The sequence below is a fragment of the Crinia signifera genome, chromosome 5 (genome assembly GCF_055691185.1).
Source record: "Crinia signifera chromosome 5, ASM5569118v1, whole genome shotgun sequence".
Taxonomy (NCBI): Eukaryota; Metazoa; Chordata; class Amphibia; order Anura; family Myobatrachidae; genus Crinia; species Crinia signifera.
In genome coordinates, this window is record NC_139221.1 from 203,047,372 (window position 1) to 203,071,322 (window position 23,951).

The 23,951-nt window shown below is 44.9% G+C and overlaps 1 protein-coding gene and 1 pseudogene across 1 annotated transcript; one reads left to right on the forward strand and one right to left on the reverse strand.

Annotated features, from left to right (window-relative positions):
- Window positions 1–2,199: 2,199 nt before the first annotated feature.
- On the reverse strand, window positions 2,200–21,214 carry RP9 (RP9 pre-mRNA splicing factor). The gene is made up of 7 exons (XM_083188447.1): window positions 20,991–21,214; window positions 15,675–15,911; window positions 10,372–10,402; window positions 7,316–7,445; window positions 5,484–5,575; window positions 5,241–5,302; window positions 2,200–2,985 (listed from the first exon to the last, which is right to left on the reverse strand). The coding sequence occupies exons 2-7, from the start codon at window positions 15,878–15,880 to the stop codon at window positions 2,823–2,825; spliced, it is 684 nt and encodes a 227-aa protein (XP_083044573.1). The 5' UTR covers window positions 15,881–15,911; window positions 20,991–21,214; the 3' UTR covers window positions 2,200–2,822.
- Window positions 21,215–23,272: 2,058 nt separating this feature from the next.
- On the forward strand, window positions 23,273–23,492 carry LOC146006110 (U2 spliceosomal RNA; annotated as a pseudogene).
- Window positions 23,493–23,951: the final 459 nt, after the last annotated feature.

The window sequence follows — 23,951 nt, forward strand, 5'->3', positions numbered from 1 at the left end:
AAACTCAGGAACCTGGGGCTCTAAATTGTCTGGTGGTGGGGTCCATACGGGATCAATCATTTGGGGGGGGGGGGTCTCAGCTGCTCTACGGGGGCGTCTTTGAGGGGGTCCCTCATCACTAGAGGAGGAAGATGAGGTTAAGACAAATCCTTCCAATTCCCCGCTTGCATCACTGGCTGTGTCAGAGTCAGAGGCAAGCATGGCATATGCCTCCTCCGCTGAATACATTCTTCTGGATGACTGGGATGACATTTGGGATGACATTTGGGATGACATTTTTATTTTTGTGTTTCTGTAAGTGTAATGTTTCAACACGTGTATAGTGTAGGGGGGGTACAAACTTTATTTCAACACGGGGGGTATGTAGTGTGTAGTGTGTATGTAGTGCAGAAAAAAAAAATACTTTATACAGGAATTTGATCCCAATAAAAAAAAAAAAATTAGATCAACCCTGTGCCGAAAATGCTGATCAGTGATGTACATCACTGATCAGCGCTCAGCGGCCACAGGACACCCACAAAAGCAACGTGGGTGTAAAAACAAAACCCCACTGCACTCTCCAAAAAAAAAAAAAAATTTAAAAAAACTGCAGAAAAAAAATTATATCAACCCTGTGCCAAAAATGCTGTTCAGTGATGTATGTCACTGATCAGCGCTCAGCGGCCACAGGACACCCACAAAAGCAACGTGGGTGTTAAAACAATTTAAAAAAAATAAACCACAGCACTCTCAAAAAAAAAAACAATTTAAAAAAACTGCAGAAAAAAAATTATATCAACCCTGTGCCAAAAATGCTGTTCAGTGATGTATGTCACTGATCAGCGCTCAGCGGCCACAGGACACCCACAAAAGCAACGTGGGTGTAAAAACAAAACCCCACTGCACTCTCCAAAAAAAAAACAATTTAAAAAAACTGCAGAAAAAAAAATTATATCAACCCTGTGCCAAAAATGCTGTTCAGTGATGTATGTCACTGATCAGCGCTCAGCGGCCACAGGACACCCACAAAAGCAACGTGGGTGTAAAAACAAAACCCCACTGCACTCTCCAAAAAAAACTGCAGATCAGTGATGCAACACTGATTAGCAGTGAGGGGCAGCAGGCACACAACTGTGGGTGCAACCTGACAGGGTATATATAAAAAAAAAAAAACCCTGGACCCCAAAAAAGGTGCTGATCACTTAGTTTATACTGATCAGCACAAAAGGGGGGGCAGCAGTCAGTTGCACAGGCAGCACAACCTTTGGTGCAACTGACAGGTATATATATATATATATATATATATATATATATATATATATATATATATAAAAAAAAAAACCTGCACCCCCAAAAAGTTACTGATATACTGATCAGCACAAAAGGGGGGGCAGCAGACACAAAATATAGCACTCTCTATCACTCTCTGTCACTATCTCTCACTATCTGTGACTCTATGACACTGCAGTAGCAGCACACAGGAAGTCACAAGATCCAGGAAGCATCCAGCTGCTGGCAGCACGCTACCAGCGGTGATCAGGTAAGTATCAGGCAAGGATCAGGTCAGTATATCACGACAGATTGGCACGGTGACCGCTCTGCACGCAATTCCAGACCGGAATGGCGTCTGCAGCGCAGTCACCGTTAGTTTAAATCACGCGCCATGGCTGTGATTGGTCCGTCGGTCCGACGGACCAATCACAGCCTTGGGGGCAGGTGGGGTGAGGTGTGGTCATCACCGGTGACCCCCTCACTCCCCCTCCCACCCGGCGGTGATTGATCCCTGTGTTACCGAGCGTCTGATTCGCCGGTAACACAGGAAAACGCTGCGACTGGCTGTTCACATTGAACAGCCAATCACAGCGATCGCCGACGGGGGGGAGGCATCGCCACCCCCCCTGGGCATGCAGGGACATGTCTGCTGTCAGGGACAGCAGACATGTTTAAACTGTCACCGCGTCTATAGACGCGGTGACAGTTTAAAGTCATGACGTATATATACGTCATGTGTCGGGAAGTACATCCCGGCCATGACGTATATATACGTCAAATGTCGGGAAGGGGTTAAAATACCAAATATAATAAAGATCATGTTATTTCATAATAAGGGTGGTTAGGGGGATAGGGAGAGTGATATACATTGCTGGGAAGGTGAAAAAGTGTGTACTCATACTACATAACAAAAACAATGCAGAGGGAACTTTCTAAAAACAAACAAGATTGAAATGGTTCACCATACTGTTTAATAGAATTAAATAAATAACTGAGGAGAGGTCCTAATTTTGTAACATACATTTGTAGAACTTCCCAAACCCTTAAACAGTATTTTCCAAATGTTACAAAGTTACAAATACAGTGAAATCATGCTTGTAATGATTAAACTATTTAGAACAGAGTCAACAGTAAACGTTACAATAGATTTTGAGAGACAAGTTTGATTCCTGGCCTATAAGTAAGGTAACAAAGGAGCTGTGATAACGTAACATTAGGGATGGCCTTCAACCCCATTGATAGTTTTCAGTGAATGGTTTCAACATTGATGTGGTAAATTGGTGCTGCACATCAATGGCAGATGTCTGATAATGTTGCTCTGGTTTGGCCAAAGTTTGGGCATGCTCGGTTTTTTTCTGCATATCCACAGCATCTTAGCCTTTGATGGTTATTTACGGATGGTTAAAAATCATTGGCCACCATGGGCATAGAAGTACATAGCCAGGACTCTACGGCATGTTTACTTCCATAACATTTTAGCTTTATCTGCTGGCAACAGCACTAATTGCCTCTTTAAGACAACATAATGCTTTGCCTAGAATATTGATGCTGCAAGCTTCCTTTACTGGTGATTAATCGGAACCAGAGTCTTTGTGGGAAGATTTGCGCTTTTTCTTCTTTTTCTTTTTGTCTTTCTTCCTTTTCTTTTTTTTATGCTTTTCTCGGGAATCATGTGAGCTGTCGCTGCTGTCTTCAGATGTTGAATCTTCTAGAAGTTTTTTCAATTGCTCAATCCTGAAAAACAAATTAGACAATTGTAACTTAGTGCACACAAAGTCAGCAAAAGCTCCAGCTGTAAACCTGATCTCTGAAAGACAAAAACATTTTTTTCACTCGCTATTTTGCAAGCCCACAGGGTTGCATATATTATATATGTTGTTATAAAGTAACGTAAAGTTGTTCACAATCAGAGATTGTTTATTCCTTAATATTGTGTACTCCAAACTCCCACAATCAGCCCGCGAGAGATGTCTAAGTTCAATGAGTGACAGGTTACGTTACAAATTTGGTAGACTTGCCCAAAAGAAAGTAAAACCAGTTTTGGAAGTGAAACACTAGCTCAGCGGTTCTGCCATGGCTGACAGATTATACAAGCGTGTTAACTTTGCAACCCAAGGGCAAGAATGTGGTTAACTAATGCCACAATAATGATATGTCCTGCTATACGTTTAGAATGTTGACAATGACAAGCAGTCAACACAAACATGTCAAATAACATAATGCAAGCATTGTGAATAGTCAGAGACAAAATCTAAAACTCATTTTTAGGAAAAAGATTAGGTTTAGGCAGCATGGTTAACATTTGGACAATGCCAAAACTCCCATCCATGTTGACATATGTCAATATTAAATTAATCCAGCTTTATATCGTAAACCTAAGCACTGTTTTGAGTACTGCTCAGCCATATAACAGTGGCTACAAAAATTGTAAATAGGGATGCTAATAGTTTGCTTATTATTGGTTGACATGGCTCCCTTGATAAATGGAAAAGGAAAAACAAAAACCTAATGTAGAATGTATAGACAAACTTTTGTGTGTAGTGACTTGCATTTACTTCCTCCTCCACTCCATTTCCTTTCTTTTCCATTAACCATTTGCCAGGCATGGTCAGATCAGATGTGAACACACCAGACTGGGCTTTCCCTGATGGTCGCATCTGATGCGACAAGTCAAAATAAACTTCTAGGTGGCTACTGTAAGATGATCTTCCAGCAGTAGTCAATTTTAGGGGGCCCACGCAGCCCCTATGCTTTCCTAGTTTCTTACCCAGTGCCTGCCTCTACCATGCAGTCAATTACTGTTGATTAGGCAGACCAGTGGCACCCCCCACCCCCAGAGATTAGCAGCCATTAGGAAAATGTAAAAGAAGCTGGGGCTTCCTTTTAACACCCAGCATCTGCAGAGAGGAGCAGACACTGGGAAAATGCAAAGTTGATATGGGTGCAATGTTCAGATCATTGATCGCTATCATTTACCATCGCTATTTAAACCGCTGTTTATAATAAAAAGTTTAAAAAGGCATTTTATTTATTTTTTACGGATTTTAAAGGATAGGTTTTACATGTTCTTCAATCATAAAAAATGTGAATGTTTCTGCACACATTTACAAAGCAAGATTAGGACAAAATAAATTGTGCTTCAACCAATACACAACACTCCCTAATCTGCACAATCACGCCCACTTGTCAATGCATATATTCCACCCCTTTTGGGGTCAGCTAAGTAGGACAAGCCATGTTAAATTAAGGACAATATTGTGCATGTATTAAAAAGAACATGGCTACATTGTTTATGAAAAGATACAAAAAAATGTGGCTTCAGATGGCATGAGAGGCTGTTGAGACTGGCACCCGTACAGTCTGTCCATCTACTATCCACAATGCACTAGACCAAGTGTGGCCAAACCGGTCCTTGAGATCTACCATTGGTGCACATTTTCCAAATCCCCTAGCTGGCGCACAGCTGTGGTCATTTCTAAAGGTGCCCATACATGGTGCGATGACGCACCCGTTATGGGCTGGACCGCATCGCAACGCATGCGATTTGCGTGCAATGCGATCCGTGGGCAGTACAAAAAGTATGTGCAGCGCATACTTTTTATACTGTGAGATGCCCGCATCGCATCATATCGAACAGTGTATGGGCACCTTCACTGTTACAAACATGCTACATTAATTCCTACTATAGATACACAGGTTGCTTGAAAGACATGAACTGTTGGTAGATCTTGAGGACAGGTTTTGCCACCCCTGCCCTCGACTCTCTCAAATCTGCAGAACCCAGTTTGCATAGCCACTGAAGCCTGGGTCTATGGGTAATGATCTACACCACAGATATACCTGCTCACAGAACAATATCTTCTTTGAGACAATCTAATAGATAGGACCAGTAAACCTTTAACATTTTCACACACATTTACTACTTTTTTTTTCCAAACATTATAGCATAGACCACCTTTCTCTAAAATTGGAAACAAATATTGTATTACCTCATTTGTTTTTCTTGAATCTCTTTCTGTTTTATTAAGCCATACATTGGGTCTTCGTGAGCCTACAAAAATAAACACATAAAATTCATAGCAAACTCAGCAAAATGTCCCATCTTTAAGCAAAAAATATAAATAGTACATGCTTGGGGACGAAATATAATATGGATATATAAATAAACCGAGCTAATATTAAGCTGGGTACACACTGTACGGTATCTTGACAGAGAGACTTTGAAAACCTACCACTCTGAACTGCTCAATCTTATGATTGCCTTTTATGAAGTAGGGACACTCACGGTCACCAGTTCTGTGACCATACTGCTTACATCTCCAACCTGCAAGATAAGCAAAATGTCAGGTGACTATTCTGACATATAAAATCTATGTATACAATTCACAATGGTTAGAGAACATTAGATCACGGCACCCTGGAGTTTCAGCGCTTTTTTCACAACTCCCCGAAGATAAAAATATGTTGATTGAAACATTTTGAAGTAAATTGTGCCTACCTGTCCTCCTTAGGGTCACTTACATGGTAGTGTACAGTTGTGCTTTTGATTGTCCATGTGCATAAGGATTTGCCTATCACTTTGACCATAAATAAGTTTGGGAACCACTGCACTAGGCTATTACCTTACTAAATGTTTGGTTTATGCTCTGAGGCAACTAATGCTGGGTACACACCAGCACGATGCTGCTCGTGAGCGGGTCATCACAGGAACGTACGACCCGCTCACGAGCTGACGAGCCGCCGGCCCACCGACGACCAGCACAGAAAAAGCCCCTGATGTGATCGCGCCCTGCACCCACTACAATGGTCGTTTCTGAAGCAGGTAGGATCTCAGAAAAGACGTAACGACCCACGGGCCCGCGCATCGGATCGGGATCGCATCAAAAGTGCAGCGAAATGGCCCAAAACATGGCCGATTTACATACAATCGGTCCAGATTGCATCTAAATTGGCTTGTTTTGGGCCATATCGTCCTGGTGTGTACCCCACATTACTGATGTATGCAGCTCCTTTAATACTGATTCAGAAACCTTCAGAGACCTGCAAATGATAAAGACTACTATAGTAGTTTGCATAACTAATGCTGATTGCAGCAATGACTAAGGTTGTGGCCAAGGAAGATAAGTGAAGCCCTTTGAGCTTGAGTTAAAAGGTAGACCATGGGGAGGGGGAGACTTAGGCATTGCCACAGCAACAGAGATGCGTGAGCTGTGCCCTGTCACTATCTGATTACATCCCTGCACCTTTCCGCAAGCTACACAGACTTTAGATGCAACAGTGTCTAGGAATGGCAGGTTGGCATGGGTGCATCGGATGCGAATACACCAGCCAACTGGCACAGTTGCAACTTTGGGACACCTTTCCAGTAGAGCTTACCTTGGAACACAAATCAAGGGGTGTGGTACAGGGGTCCGACAGTCATTAGCCCGACGTCGGGATCCCAACTGGCCGGACCCAGACAGCATGGTGAGCTCAACTAAGCCCCTTGCGGGCTCGCTGCACTCCCCGCGCTGTGAGAACGCGCTCGCCACCTATTCTATTCTCCCTCTATGGGGGTAGTGGACCCCCACGAGGAAAAATAGCAGGTGGCCATCGCGAACCCGGCTGTCAGTGTTTTGACAGTCGGGATCCCGACGTCGGGTAAATGCCTGTCGGGATCCCGACTGTCGGAACACTGTCCAGCACCCCAAATCAAGACTGATGCACATACACTGGTGCAACACTTTCTGGTTTATTATATACAATGCAGCAAGCTGCTTGGCGCACTGGCACATGCTCCACGAATTCCCATGGGCATGCACATCCTAGTCGCAGGCACACTAGTCGCACCAACTATGCCACAATACATATACATCTGTAGTTCACAAGTGTCTATGTATAGTCAATAGCCTAAATATCTTCCCATAAAAAAAAACTTTACATTTATATTTGTATGGCATGTTTTTCTCAGTACATCAATAAGCAGTAATATTGTACAATACTAAAACGGTATAACTATAACTACATGTCATTTATAAAGAAAAATATGACAGAAAACCTTACAAATAGTTCATATTTAACTTACACTGCATGACCTTCACTTCCTTTCCTAAGGGCATCCATAGTCCCCTTGTCGGAGCATGGGCAAGAAAATCCCTGGCATGCTCATTCCCGGGCAAATCTGGTATACAGTCTTCTGGTTTGGGCTCATCTTCCTATGTGTGACACAATACAGAGAGGGGTCTGTACTTTATAGCCAGGCTTAAAGCATGCCAATTATCTACTAACATTTCTCTATGAACTGTGCAATAGTGGGAAGGAAGAATGAATGTGGCATTGGTGGCATTATGTATGAGGCATGAATGTTGTGTAGTACAGATCAATCATGTAACAATAAAGAGTGAAACTTGGATATTGTGAATATGTTATTAATTATAGCATGTAGTGTTTAGTTGTTAGTGATGGTCTAGAACAGAAGGGAAAACCATTCCAAGGTCAGTGATCTCGAATGGTTTTCCCCTCATGCGCTCGCATTTGCAGCCATGCACATGGTTGGAATGTCTCTGGTGTGGGATGGTGTTTACCTGCTCACTGGGCTTCGAAAACTCGCAGCCCAGCGAGCAAGTCTGAATCGGGCCCTGTGTCACCACTTACAGACCACAGGGGATGCAGAAAATGTATAAATGGATGTTTGACCGACAGTCATTTTACTGACACGTTCAATATACTGACGTTCATTATACAGACATGTTTAGTTGACCGACATGGTCAAAATACCGTCGACATTAGGTTTTCAAGCTATTTTTGCCCAAAAACAGACCTTTTCATGCTTTACCATCCCAGTGGACCTGGACAGGGAATACAGTGCCCAAACCATGGCGAGATCCATGAGTCAGTTGAACATGTCGGTATAATGAATGTCGGTAAGTCAATGGGTGTCGGTATAACGACCATCGGTCAAACATCCATCAGTATATCAAAAAGTAAAAGCTACAGGGAAACAATCATCGTTGTGTGACTTTGAATGGTCACGCATAGAGAAGTGCCCTAACGTCAAAGTGCCCTGCCCCACTAAAACTCTGGTGCTAGAGTCTATAAGGCAGTATGGAGGTTGTTTAGGTGGTATATGATTATATTATGTGCAAAGCACAGATGTATTATAGAGTATATTTAGTATGACTGCACCAGGGGTCCTCAAACTATTTTGCTCTGGCACCCCATCAGACAATAAAATTAATGACAGGACCCCAGCAAGTTATTGCATAAGGTTATCACATCACGTGTAGTCAGCAGACAGCACGTAGATGGCAGCATTGTGGAAGCACTAAATGATGGGAGAAGTCTAAAATAACAGACAATTAAAAAGATTTTTCAGACTCCTTAAATCACTGACTGAGACAAGAGAAGTCATCAGCATGATGATAAGCAACATGGAGTCGCGACCCCATACGGAGAAGGTCGGAAACCACTTTGAGGTCAGCACCCACAGTTTGAGAAACGCTGGACGGAAGTATGGATGTTGTGAAGGTAGAGTATTAACACAGAACGTATGTACAGATGTTTCCTAATACATGATTGCTACAGTCCCGCCAAACAGCCCACCTCGGTGTAACAGGTCCAAGAGACTCCGCTAGCATTGGGAGCCTTTTCAGTGTCTTATGTACTGTAGCAGCCACTGCTTTTTTTTTAATACAAGTTCTGCTCCATATACAGACTCAGTGACACACAATATGCAAGGGTCATAACTGATCAGCAGCATCCCTTGGTGCTTCCTAATCACATTGCTTTGCAAAAAAAAAAGTTTGGTCCTTGTTTCCTAGCACGGCGCCCATCGCATACCATACCATACTTAGTGGTATGCGATATTCATGTTAAATTAACAGGAGTGCTTCTACAATGAAATATTGCATAGCATTGCATGCCAGCAAATGGCATGCGATGCAATGTGATTTTTAACTGTATAAGCACCCTGATGGGCGCTTACAATGTAAAATGCACCCCCATTGTAAACGCCACCCCCACTATAAATGCCAACCCGAAGCGTGGCGAGCGCAGCGAGCCCACAAGGAGCAGCGGTACGCGTCCTCCAACCTTTTCATACCCCCACTATCCACGTCGGCGTGGAGTTGACTTTAGATAGTGTGGCGAGCGCAGCAAACCCGAAGCGTGGCGAGGGGACATGGAACACAAACCCAAAGCGTGGCAAGCGAAGAGAGCCCAGCGAGGGGACGGGGAATACATGTAAAGTAATCCGTGTCCGCTCGCCACGCTTCAGGCTCGGTGGCTCGCCATACTATCTAAAATCAACTCCACGCTGACGTGGATAGTGGGGGTATGAAAAGGTCACAGGACGCGTACCGCCGCCAATCGCCACACTTAGGGTTGGTGTTGATAGTGGGGGTGGCGTTGCCAATGGGGTTGCATTTAACATTGAAAGTACCCATCAGGGTGCTTATACAATTAAAAACCGGATTGCATCGCATGCCGCTATATTGCATGCGATGCGATTGTATAAGATGTAATACAATCAAAATTGGGGGCGCTGTGCTAGGAAACAAGAAACAAAAGTTTTACCAAGGCACATTGGTACCCCGACCAAAGTATTTCACCCCCCCCCCCCCCCCTTTCTAATCAGGCCAGGCCAGGCCATGGATAAAGGGGACCCTCATCTCCAGGTTACCCCAGGTTTTGACTGAAGCCTGGGGCTATCCCCTGCACCTCTGGGCTGTGGGTGCAAAGTTAATAGAAGAATTTAAACTTACACTTAAAAGTATATTGTCTTTTACAGAAGCACTAGAGGTCTCAGCAAGCCTTCTCCGCATGGAAGTACTTAAAGAACCACAACTGCCAGCAGAGGCAGTTAGGGGGAATGAATGCTTTGGCATCCCCTGCTAGTGGAGCCCAGTGTTGGTTCTAAAAATATAAGGGACCCCTATGCGGTATTTGCGTTTACAGTTTGAATACAGTATCTTTGAAGCATGGATTTAGTGCTTATGACTGAACAGTCTCTCTTCAAGAATTGATGCACAGTTGGTGGTAATGAGTAAAGTTTACAGTGCATATGTAATATGTTGTGGATGGCACATGCATATACTATGTTTGAACCATATATGACTACAAATAAATATATTATTTCTGTACCTTAATTAATCCCGGAGGAGGCTTCTCATAACTGAAAAGAAAAAAATTGTCAAGTTTAAAAAAAGGTCATTTTTGTTTTTTTTATTAGAAGCTTTTTTTAAAATACACAAGACATATACATTTAACATCAGCAATGACTAAACATTATAATCCACAAACATTACAAACATTACACTACTTGCAACACCACATAGCATATTAGTATACATTACTTACAACATGATTTCACCTAACTTCAATATTTATTTTCTTTTAGGCCCTCACGTTCACTCTCCTATCTTCTACTATTTAGTTACCTTCCTATACTTAAGCCAACTACTTTGCTATATCCACCTCTGATTATAATCTAGATCCTAATTTAACTGTTTTTTACTGACCAGTCCAGTCTTACTTTACCATATGTGTTTTATTAATTTTCCTATTGGTGCGTTTTAAAGTGTATTTTAAAGGTCATTTTTGGTCTTCCCAGTTAAATTCTTTTTTTTTTATGAAGCCATAGTGGATGCTGGGACTATGGGTATGATGGGTTCTGTAAGGAACCGGACACAAAGAAGTTAACTTCTTTAGAGAAGTGCAGCCTCCTCCCTCATATCCTCCCCTGTCCTCAGGAACCAGTTATTTTAACAAGCCAAGAGTAACAGAAGGAAGAGAGAAGAGTAACACACAACAGGAACACACTTGCTGATAGTGTCTCTAGGCAACCCTGCCCCATGATAGAGAATTGGGCAGGGGCCCAGCATCCACCATGGCTTCAGAAAAAAATGATTTTACATGTAAAGCCAAAAATCCCCTTTTTTCTTTGAAGCCTATGGTGGATGCTAGAACTATGGGACATCCCAAAGCAGTCCCCCTATGGGTTAGTATTCTCCCGAGCTGCACTTAAGACACCTGTGTGATATCTGAAATTTTTTATGAGAGTATGAGCAGAGGACCACACAGCTGCCCTGCAAAGATGCTCTGCCCACAAAGCTGCAAGCGACTGAGCCCAGTGGGCCCTCAACGAAGCTAGCACCGGCTTTGGCACTTGTGTATTATTACGGTGCCCCCGATTTCCATCGCAGTGCATTGTACGATGGAAAATAGCATTGCATCGCATGCAATGCGACGCGATTTTACCCGATTTTCTAATTGTACAGGCACCCAGATGCCTTATTACAATGTTAAATGCCCCCCCAGACCCAATTTCTAATTGTATACCCACCCTCATGGGTCATCAGTATGTGAACGCCATCCCACTATGAACGCCAACCCGAAGCGTGGCGAGCGGCAGCAATACGCGTTCTCTGACCTTTTCATACCCCCCACTATCCACGTCGGTGTGGAGTTGATTTCATGAAGTCTGGCGAGCGCAGCGAGCGGACGCCTATACCTGTAAAGTAATGCGCGTGCGCTCGCCACACTTTATAAAATCAACTCCACGCCGACGTGGATAGTAGGGGTATGAAAAGGTCGGAGGACGCGTACCACCGCCGCTCGCCACACTTCGGGTTGGCGTTGATAGTGGGGGGCCGTTAACAATGTGGGGGCATTTTACATATTAATACCCATCAGGGTGGGTATACAATTAAAAATCGGGTCTGGGGGTGCCATTTAACATGGGACTCAATGGGAAATCGCGTCGCATCGCATGCCATTGTAATGACATGCGATGTGACCCGATTTTAAAATTGTATACTCAGCCCGGAAAAAGGCTGAAATCGGGTCCATCGCATACCTTAATTAGTGCTATGCGATGAGATGGGCGCCGTGATAATACACAAGTACCCTGGCTTTCTAGTCAACAGGAAGGCCTATCTGATGCTTTGGCGTAACCAACGCGCCAAGTGTCAAGGCTGACCAGTCTCGTTTGTGGGCATAATAGAGGACAAACATAGTCAGTTTTATGAAGGGGGCAGTCCTCAGAACAAAAATGCGCAGCTCACGGACCACATCCAATGTATGTAAAGAATTCGAAGCAGGAAACTGGTCAGGGGCAAAAGCTGGTACAACAATGATTGACATGAAAACTTGACACCACTTTTGGCAGGTAATCCAATCTAGTGTGTAATACCGCTCTATCATCATAGAACTATAGAAAGGTGAACAATAAAACAAGGCCCCCAAGTCATACATTCTGCAACCCAATGCAATGGCCAACAGGAAAAAGGTTTTTCATATGAGCCACAGAAGTTCGACTGATTCCAATGGCTGAAAAAGCAGCACCTTGTAGCTAGCTCAGTACAAGGGGCAAGTCTGTACTGGAAGAAGAACTTGTACCAAATCCTGTGATAAATCCTAGCAAATGACTGCTTACGAGCGGCCAACATGGTCCAGATAACTCTGGCAGAGAAACCTCTGGACCTGAAGACTGACCCCCCAACAGCCACCACATCATATTGAGATTGAGGAGATTTGAATGATGGCAGTGACCCTATGATATGAGGTCCAAGCTGAGAGGCAGCCGCCAGGGAGGTGAGATCTCATAACCTGGTGAGATCCCCAAACTAGGCTCATCTGGGCCAGTGTGGAACAATAAGGATTGCGTGGACTTGCTCCCACTTAAACTTGCAAAGTACTCTGGGGAGAAGAGCTACAAGAGGGAATTAGTACACCCGCTGCAACAGCCTAGGGGCCATGAGGACATTTGCGAGACATGCTGCTGAATCCCACATCCTTGCTCCGTACAGGGGAAAATTGTGGTTGTGTCTGAGAGACCACTGACCACCATTTATGTCCTGTCGACTTAAGAAGTTGGAATCCCAGTTCAAGACTCCTGGGATGTAGGTTACAGAGGGGGACATGCAGGCAAGGCTGACAGAGCTGTTAGCAGCAGTGCTGTGAAATGCAGAGCTGACAGCTCTAAAAAAGTGAAAAAGGATATAAAAATTAAGAAAATATGGGGTAAAAACAGCGGTACTCTTTACCTAGAAGGGCGACCGCGATTGGAATCGCGGGCGTCGGGGGTAAAAAATCGCGGCCATCGCGGGTACATTAAAATCGGGTGCCCGCGATGACCGCGATTTTCCCATAGGGATCAATGTTAAAAACGGTGATTGACCGCGATTTTAATGTTAAATGCCTCAATGCCCGCGATTTGGCCATAGGAATCAATGTTAAATGGGCCACAGAGCCCTAATAGTCACCGTGAACTCTGAAATGGCCCCCACAATTGTTAACGCCACCCCACGATCAACGTGAACCCGAAGCGTGGCGAGCGTAAACGCGCCCCCTCGCGGGCTTCACAGGTGTCCGCTTTTCGCCACGGACACCTGTGAAGCCCGCGAGGGGACGCGTTTACCTGTGAAGGTATCCGCGTCCGCTCGCCACGCTTCGGGCCTCGGTGGCTCGCTGCGCTCGCCACACTATTCTATTCTCAACTCCACGCCGACGTGGATAGTAGGGCATGAAAAGGTCGGAGGACGCGTACCGCCACCCCTCGCGGGCTCGCTGCGCTCGCCACGCTTCGGGTTCACGTTGATCGTGGGGTGGCGTTAACAATTGTGGGGGCCATTTCAGAGTTCACAGTGACTATTAGGGCTCTGTGGCCCATTTAACATTGTTTCCTATGTAAAAATCGCGGGCATTGAGGCATTGAACACTAAAATCGGGTCCAATCTCATTTTTAACATTGGTCCCTATGGGAAATCGCGGCCATCGCGGGCATCGCGTCGCACCCGATTTTTAGTGCATTCGATGGTCGCAATGGGCGCCCTTCAAGGTAAAGAGTACCAAAACAGCCCTCTGCCTAAAAAGGCACCTGTTACCTTTTCTCTAAAGAAGTTATCATACTCTTAGTCCCAGCATTCACCATCGGCTGAAAGGTAAAACTGATATAACGATAAAAAGAATAAATCTAATTCTCTGGCACTGCTTACATTTGCAATCTTAACTGCATACATCTACATTGACGATGATACATTGCAGCTTACTATAACCAGCAGTACAGCAGCAATTCAGAGTTCATTTGTCAAAAGGAACCAATTACTGAACCTTGTATAACTGGGGTAGCCAACTCGGGTCCTCGGGAGCTACCAACAGTTAATGTTTTCCAGATCTCCTCACAGAATCACAAGTGAAGTAATTAGCTCCACCTGTGGATCATTTAAAATGTGTTAGTGAGTAATGAGTGCACCTGTGCAGCAGCTAGGTTGTCTGGAAAATGTGAACTGTTGGTAGCTCTCGAGGACTGGAGTTGGCTACCGCTGCTGTATAACATGAAGGTCTGAGGATGTTGCTTTTTCTCATACAGGTGTCTGAATACCAGCTGTGCCTGACTGAAATTACAGAGCTTTAGGTGGGAACCTCATGTGCTGGAGTGTGAACCAACTGTACATCCTTAATATTTGCATAGGATGGGTGTTCCTAACAGACATCTTGTAGGACTCTTGAAGAATATTTGGGCAGGCCAACCAAGGACTCTAAGTTCTATATCGGAAAATGAGGTGCCTGGGATTGCCAAAAGCTGATTATCTGCCAATTTGGCAATATTTTGTGCAATATAAACTAAAAGTTGGACAATATTAGACCTCTGTCAAAATTGCTGCCACAAATTTATGTGATGAATCTCTTCTGTTCCTGATGTTATACATATTTGCTTTTAATGTGTGTGATAGTGATGAATGAAAGAAAAAGAGCTTAGTTTGCGCTAGATAGGACAGCAACAGCTCTATAGTACCTCCCTATTAGTGAATGGGAAGAATATTGCAATTCAGTGTGTATATCTCCAGTATCTGCGTACCATTAACTCAGGCACTGGAGGTATACACACTGAATTGCAATATTCTGGTTTTTCTTCCAATATTTGAGATTGCATAGCATTTACATTTTACTAATTCTGCTGGATTTAATCATATTTCCATAAATTTGAAACAAACCAATTAAAAGGGACCTACTAAACAGCCAAAAATCCAAAACCCAATAATTGATCGTTTGGAGTCTATGCCCCTGATGAAGTCTTTATGACGAAATGCGTTGGGTTTTCTAGTTTCTATCTATCATGAATTGACAGAATAATGGATGTGGTGATGTTTTATTTTAGGTTTTAATACATTTTTTAACTGTAAAAATTGTCCCACTGAGAAATTGTTTGTATGATATTGCTGGAGTTAAGTCTAGAGCACGCGCTCTAACTTTCCATAGCTTAATAAATGTATTAACTTATAACTTTATCATTTCCTTATTGGTCAATTTTGTTTCCCCTTTAACAAAGCTTAGGTTTATAATAAAATCTTGATAAATCGCATACAGGCACTGTTCAAAAGAGAGCAGAAACTTTACATGCAAGGTGTAGCTAGACTATTAGAGTTTGGGCTTCATACACTTACAATATCTCTACATGTTTGATCTTCTGAATTTCCTGTGTAGTAGGATTACTACCACTGCTGCTTCTTCTCTTCCTATTGCTGTGATCTTTCTCCTGATGACGGCTACTGCTGCTGCCTCTTGGACTCCGGGCATCATCATCATCATCATCTCTCCTGTGATGCCTGTGCCTCTCCTGAGATTTCTCTGGTCTCTCTCTACGAGACATCCCTGTATCTTCTAAGATACTGCTCACATCACTGTGACAGAGTAAACAAGATTAGGACAATTTTGTAACAATCATTGTTTTGCTGACCGGTTCCCCTTCCACCTTCTAATACCCCTTTTACACTGAGGCAAAAAACCCAGTGTAAAAGGTGTAGCTAAAAAACCCAGGCCCCCCCACGAATCATACCCTGGTCCTGACCTTGGTGAAACACAGGGAGGATCCGGGTGGAGACAGTGTATATGGGTATGCCGGGTCATCGGACCGGCTCCCATTTACAGCAATGGGGAAGCCCAACCTCTGGACCACATCGCCCTGGAGGTTGCGCGGGGGACAGACAGCAGAGTAAGCAGGTGAATGGATGCCTGTGTGTGGCATCCATTCACCTCATGAACGGGGGCTAGGGGGTGAACGGAGGCTAGGGGTAGCCCAGCAGCTTACCTTGTTGCTGGGCTTGCCCCCAGCATGGCGTCCCTTAGTCTCCAAGCGCCACCCTCGTTTACACTATGGGTCGGCACCGCAGTGTAAACTAAGCAAATCCTGGATCCGACTTGGCTTGGAACTATGTTCCAAATACCAGGTCAAATCCGTGAGTTTGGTGTAAAAGAGGTATAACTTATACCGTCCATGACAACCCCATGTAAACAGACCCTCACTGCTCAAGTCGTGCTGTTATGAATGTATGTTAACAATAAACATTCTTAACATAAACTTTTGGAATAGGTTTCATTTTATGAATACAATAAAAAGACTTCTGAGGCATAAAAGTAGAAAAACATTTCTATGACTTGGAGGAGGTTTCATCATTAAATTCTAAATTATGTATACACTTGGAAAGTATATTTATATGCATTTCAGATACATATAATGTTTTTATTATTTAAGTGTAATAGTGGTATTGATGTTGCAATATTAGGGAGCTTACTTTGCAATAGGGATGTGTCTACCATTTGGCATAAAGTTTAAAATTATATGAAAAAAAATCTATAAAGTATCAAAATGGTGTCCACGTAGCTGCTATTTATAGTTTCCTTGGACATTCTGGCAGATTAATCCATTATTTGCACGTTTGTTTTGTTTTTTTAGTAAAACATTTCGGTATCATAAATGACAATTTCAGTGGGTCCATTGTGAAACGTATGGCTTTCATTTGGGGGTGCAGCTTCTAACTAATGGGTGGAAGTTTTGTGAGGGGAGGTCCGCTAGGCAATATGTAGCAATAACTGTAGAGTGCATCTTGGTTAATATACTGTATAAGCTGGTTTTGTATTTATTGCTATTGTGCTTTAAAGCCAACTGTCAAAATTGATAGTCAACATCTCTGAAAATTCGCATTTGTACTAAATACAGGTGCAGCCACATAAATCTATAAACAAATTGTGCCATTTAGCGCAAGACAGACTATGGGCCAGATGCACTAAGCTTCAAAAGTGATAAAATGGAGAGTGATAAACAGCCAGCCAATCAGCTCCTACCTGCCATGTCACAGGCTGTGTTTGCAAAATGTCAGACAGGAGCTGATTGGTTGGTTGTTTATCACTCTCCATTTGATCACTTTTGAAGCTTAGTGCATCTGGCCCTATGCGACTTAAAAGTGCCATCACACTAATCCTAAATACCTAAAGCAGTGGTTCCCAAATTGTTTGCAGTGGCTCCCTAGGGTGCCTCGGGAAACTTGCAGGGGTGCTACGGGATGGTGGTCCAGGAAAAATTCAAATTATTTATGATCAATTATTGATGGACAAAACCAGTGCTGGTGGCTGCCAGTCATAAAATATGTGTACAATAAGAAGCAAATCCTGCCCTTTAACACATAACTGAACCTAAGAAGCACATATAAACACAATCGGTACTTGTTTAGTTTCACGGCGGCAGCACGTGCCGCTCTAGCTATGAATCTTTGTCAGCTTGTCAAACTGCCTTACTTCTCTAAGCTACATTATCAGCGTAGCGCCTGTTTGAAACCTGGCAGCTCGCCAGCTGCCTTACATCTGTAATCTATGTTATCAGCGTCCTACACTGATTACGCAGTAGCCCAGCCCTGCAACTACTAAACTCCTGTCAAGCCTAGTGAGCGCCGCTGGCACCTGCATGATATCCTCTCTTCTGTGGAGAGGGGATCATGCGGGCGCCGGCAGAGAGGTGCTCCATCTGTGTGATACGTAGGAGTGTCTCAGACGCTCCAGCAATGAGATACTGCCTCTGACCTCTGAGTAGCTATTGCTCAGATGTATGATATGGCAGGTGTGAATGTGTTCCTGAAACACCCCCAGTATCCACGGCAGCGAGAAGCGTGGCGAGCGGATGCGTTAAACGTCCTCCAGACCATTTCATACCCCCACCATCCACGTCGGCGTGGAGTTGAATTTATATAGTGTGGCGAGCGTAGCGAGCCACCGAGCCCAAAGCGTGGAGCGGACGCGGATAACTTCACATGTATTCCGCGTCCGCTCGCCACACTATATAAAATCAACTCCAAGCCGACGTGGATGGTGGTGCTCCATGTTACAAACTGGCAAATGCCTCCATTTGATACCCCCACTATCAACGCCATCCCGAAGCGTGGCGAGCACACGTGGTACGCGTCCTCCTGACCTTTTCATACCCCCACCAACCACGTTGGTGTGGAGTTTATTTTATATAGTGTGGCGAGTGCAGCAAGCAGATGTGGAATACATGTGAAATTATCTGCGTCCGCTCACTGCGCTCGCCACACTATATAAAATCAACACCACTCCAACGTGGATGGTGGGGGTATGAAAAGATCGGGAGGACGCGTAACGTGTCCACTCGCCACGCTTCCGGCTGCCGTGGATAGTGGGGGTGTTTCAGGAACACATTCACACCTGCCGCCGTGAAACTAAACATGTATCACAAAAATTAACTTAATTATAAATATTTTTTTGGGGGGGGGGCCTAGGGGTGCCGTGGAAAAATTTTGATACTCTAGGGTGCCGTGATTCAAAAAAGATTGGGAACCCCTGACCTAGAGGGAGCTGTATAAGTGGTTGTAAATGACAAATGCATTTGCATGCCTTTCCTGGGCGCACCCACGAAAATGCTGGGTGCACCAATGGAAATGATGGGCAACCTCGTGTTAGCATGTGGGGCACTTCACTTCCGGGGATGGGCGGCTGTCCTAACTGGACACCAGGTGCCCGTCCAGTTTTCGGAGCAGGATGCTGCAAGTCTAAAGCTGTGTACACACGGGGGCGATATTAGCACATATCACTGGCAATATGGTCGCTGAGCGTCCATATTGCCAGTGATTTCATGTGCTGTGGGAGATAAATTGCTAGGAGCGCGCTCCCGCTGCCAGCCCTTCATGGTCGCAAGAGCCTGCTCCTCCGATTATGACTAAAAATTGCTGGTCGCTGGTGCACAATGCAATGTGCACCAGTGACCAGCAATTTCTAGTCAAAATGAGGTAGAGATAGAATGAGACAGAATAGCTTGCAATTTTCAGCCAAAATTGCTGGTCGCTGATGAAAACAGTACACTGAGCAATATATTGCTTAGAGATATTGCAAGTATACTGAGCAATATATTGCTGAGCTATTTTAAGTCAAAATCGTCCAGCGACCATAACGCACCGTGTGTACACAGCTTTAGACAGCAGAGCCTGACATAGATTTGCGAATGATTTTGGGCCCACATACTGGGCTGTGAATGGATATATATGCAAATCATCCGTTCGCAGTGCTGCGCATATATTTGCTAAGCAGCAGGGGGCGTGCATTCGTTCGCCCAGCGGGCAGAGTTACAAAGCTCACTAAGTGGCGAACTCTCGCTGTTTAGCAAACCAACCAGAATGACCTCCTAAGAGACAACGCATTAGTAATAGGCTGATTTGCTGTAGGTTTTAGAGGGGATTGTCGCAAGAGGGAGTTTTTACTCCAGCATAGATGTTAACGTATCTTGTCAGTGAGTGATCATGGGCCTTATTCAGATTGCATCGGTACTGCGCGCATTCGCACGCAGTACCGATGTTGTGCGTCTGCGCATGCGCAGGCGTGTTTCTGCGCATGTGCAGGCGCATGGTGCTCTGCACACACGGCGACCTTTCGGGTCGCCGGGTGCACGCACCCATGGCAGCGAGGGGGGGGCGGAGATGGGCGGGGAGCGCCGGGCTGCCCCATTACCATATGGGAACGACCAGCGTTCCATGGGCGTTTCCATGAGAACGCTGGGCGTTCTCATGGTAATGAGGCAGTGACGCGGGTGTGTGGGCCGAGTAGCTGACATCACCGGATGTCAGCTGCCCGCCCAGATCACGCCAGCGTGCACGCATATATACGCAACTGAAAAGTCACTTATATATGCGTGCACGCTAAACATCATTCGATGGTCGGTGACCATCGAATGATGTGGGCGGACACCCCAGCAAAGAGAATGGATGTTTATGCAAAATATCCATTCGCTGCTGTGCGGTTGAAGCCGCACTTTGCTGGGGCGGCGGGGGGGGCGTGCGTTCGCCGGGCGGGGTTTGGTGGACTCGCAAGGCTGCGAATTCGCAGCCTTGCGAATCAACCTGAATAACCCCCCATGTCACTATAACACATCTCTCAAGTTAAATATTATAGAGTAAGACTACTCTCGGTCAGGTGCAACATTAGACTCGTTGGGGCAGATTTATTAAGCCTTAACAAGAGATAAATGCAAGGGTGATAAAGAGAGATAAACGTCCAGCCAATCACCTGCTAACTACCATGTTACAGGCTGTGTTTGAAAAAAGTCAGTAAGGAGCTGATTGGCTGGATGTTTATCTCTCTTTATCACCCTTGCATTTATCTCTTGTTCAGGCTGAATACATGTGCCCCACTGATAGTTGCAGTTTTACTGTTATAGATACATAATGGGAAAAAATATTTTTATGAAAGCTTCATAATTTGTTTTAAAACATTGATTTTTTTATTTATTTACTGGTTAATATAATTGCAGTCAACATCACATTTTATTAGAATCAGCTAGAATAGTAGGAAAATTTCTGTAATTAAACTTCCAGAGTCAACAGTACGAATAGTGAACACTAGCCCCTGAATATTAAGAACTGTAATTGGAAACATAAAAACATTCATTCCAAAATAATAATAAAAAAACATTTTGCAATGACCTCAACGCTGACTAGGTACGTGAGAGCTCCATCCACGTCCCATCACATCAGTGAACCATGGGCATGCACTACAGCTACCAGGACGTCTTCATGTAGGCGGCTGTAATGCTTAGTGGCCGCACACCATCACCGCTCACTACACACACCTCTCTGTGCGGATGTTGTGATCTCCAACAATACACGTCCCCAATACAGTTTCATGAACAAGGAACCAAATAGAACTCTACGGCCACTACAGATGTGTCCCTTAGCCTACTAAAGCATAACTATTGTAGCGGCCATTTTCTCGAAGCCAATAAAGCAATATGACCTCTGGAATTTGGCGACATTAAAATGGCTGCAGTCATTTAGACAAGTCGGAAACTCGCTCTCGTAGAACCAGAGCGAGACCCAAAGTGCGAGGGTGATACAGAAGGACGGAAGTCATACATCCGCGCACTGAGCACATACAGCGCCCTCACCTGGTTGGAAAGTAAATGCGTACTTGGCTGCAATGTAATCATTTTGCAGAGCACTCCTCCTGTCCAGCTTTATTGTACATCGCGTCCCCTCCCCAAATGCTGAGAGATGCTCAATAACCTAGTGCCAGAGGCGTTTATAGCAAAAGGAAAATTAGTAGAAAAATTAACCATCAGTGACAGAATTAACACTGCATACCTCCCAACATGACCCTCTCCAGGAGGGACACAATGCTCTGTTCCTGGACTTCCCCCTGAATATATGATTGCCATCACCTGTGTTGAACCTGGTTAATTGATAAGAAAGGTGTTTCACCACAGGTGATGGCAATCATACTTTCAAGGGAAGTTCAGAAACAAAGCATTCTGTCCCTCCTGGAGAGGGTAATGTTGGGAGGTATGACACTGAGGTTGACGGGTTGGGATCATTTGGTCTACAGCAGGCATTCCCAACCACGGTCCTCAAGGCACAACAACAATGCAGGTTTTGTAGATATCCAGGCTTGAGCACAGGTGACTTAATTAGTATCTGAGGGATTCTGATTAAACCATCTGTGCTGAAGCCTGGATATCACTAAAACCTGCACTGTTGGTGTGCCTTGAGGACCGTGGTTGGGAATGCCTGGTTTACAGCATGATGGACGACAGTCATTAGGTCGACATGGGAAAAGGTCGACAGGTGTCTAGGTCGACATGGGGAAAGGTTGACATGGTTCTAGGTCGAAAGGTCATTAGTTCGACAGGTCATTAGTTCGACAATGTCTAGGTCGACAGTCAAAAGGTCGACATGGGGTTTTTCACTGTATTTTTACCTGCAAGTCAACACAGTCGAGATGGACACAGTTTTAAATGCACCGCATCCCCTCGCTGCTCTCGCTATGAGTCGGGCACACTATTTTATTCTCCCACCACGCCCTAGTGGATGGTAGGGCATGAAATACCGCCTGTCGGCACATGTCGACCTAGACACTGTCGAACTAACGACCCGTCGAACTAATGACCTTTCGACCTAGAACCCTGTCAACCTTTTCCCATGTCGACCTAATGACTGTTGACCATCAAGCTGTAGACCAAATGACCGCATCCCAAGGTTGACAATGTAGGCTTTTACTTTTTTTAGCCACTAATCAACTACACCTTATAAAGGGGTATGACCTGGATCGAAGTGCGGTGTGAAAGGGCCTTTTAAATTACCCAGGTCCAGCAACCAAGCATTCCGACCTGGATTAAAAGAAGGGCTAATCCTGGGTCAAACCTGGGTTGCTGTACAGTGTGAACAGGTAACCCGAGTCTAGCGTCCCACGTCCTGTTCACACTATAGCAGGGTTACCTACCTGACCCTCTCCTTCAGTGAGAAAATGCTCTGTTCCTGGGCTTCCCTGGTAATGTATGATTGCCATCACCTTTCTTATCAATCACCTAGCTCCCCACAGGTGCTGGTAATCATAGATTACCAGCGAAGAGAGGGTCAGGTAGGCAACTAAGCACTATAGCAGGGCTGGGCAACACCGGCCCTCCAGATGTTGATGAACTACACATCCCAGCATGCCTTGCATCAGTTTCAGCATGGCCACATAGCAAAGCTAATGTAAAGCATCATGGGATGTGTAGTTTATCAACATCTGGAGGGCCGGTGTTGCCCAGCCCTGCACTATAGTCATAGTTGCCTACCCTCCTGCATTCTGCAGGAGACTCCCTGAAATAGCAGCAATCTACCTTATTTCACCTAGCCCACATTACACTCAAGGGCATAAGTACCATCGGTGTGAGGGGTGCAGCTGCTATGGGGCCCAGAGCTGCAGGGGTCCCATCTTTGGTGTTTAAGTCGCTTCTTGGCCTTTTGGCTAAGATCAAGAGTAGTATCTGTTCTTATCAGTGGGTATGGACTGGCCTCTGGCAGAGAATAGAGAAAGGCTGGACTGAGTAGCTGCTCTGATGGGCGGAGGGTGTGGGACCCCTCTTTTTTGCCTGGGAGTGGTGAAAAGTCTGGCTGAGTACCTTCACCTCTGCCTTTGGTAGGAGGTGTTGTTTCCGTAAATCCACTGGTAAGAGGGGGGGAGAAACACTGGGCCTAGTAGTTTGACTCTCTTGACGGGGTTTGTAGCCCCCGAAGGATGAGTCAGCGAAAGGCTCAGTCTAGTATCCATTCCCAGGGAGCGGAGAAAAACTGAGACCGAGTAGATTGGCCCAGGTTGGCTAAGCCACCAGCCTGGGCACAGCGAAAAGCTCAGCCTAGTATCTTAACCCTGGGAGCGGAGAAACACTGGAACTGAGTAGATTGCTGAAAGTAGAAAGCCCAGTGGAGTACCCATTCCCATGCCAGGGGCTGGAAAGTGCCTGCTGTTGAGACGGAGAAACACTTGGTCGGACGCTGACTGGCTGGCTGCTTGGAGTCCGAGGCTGCACTGTGCCCCCGGGGAAACTCGGGGGTGCCGAACATGCACGGGTGATCCCAAAATCACCATGCACTAGTAAGCACTAGCACTGCGCACTTCCCTCTAGG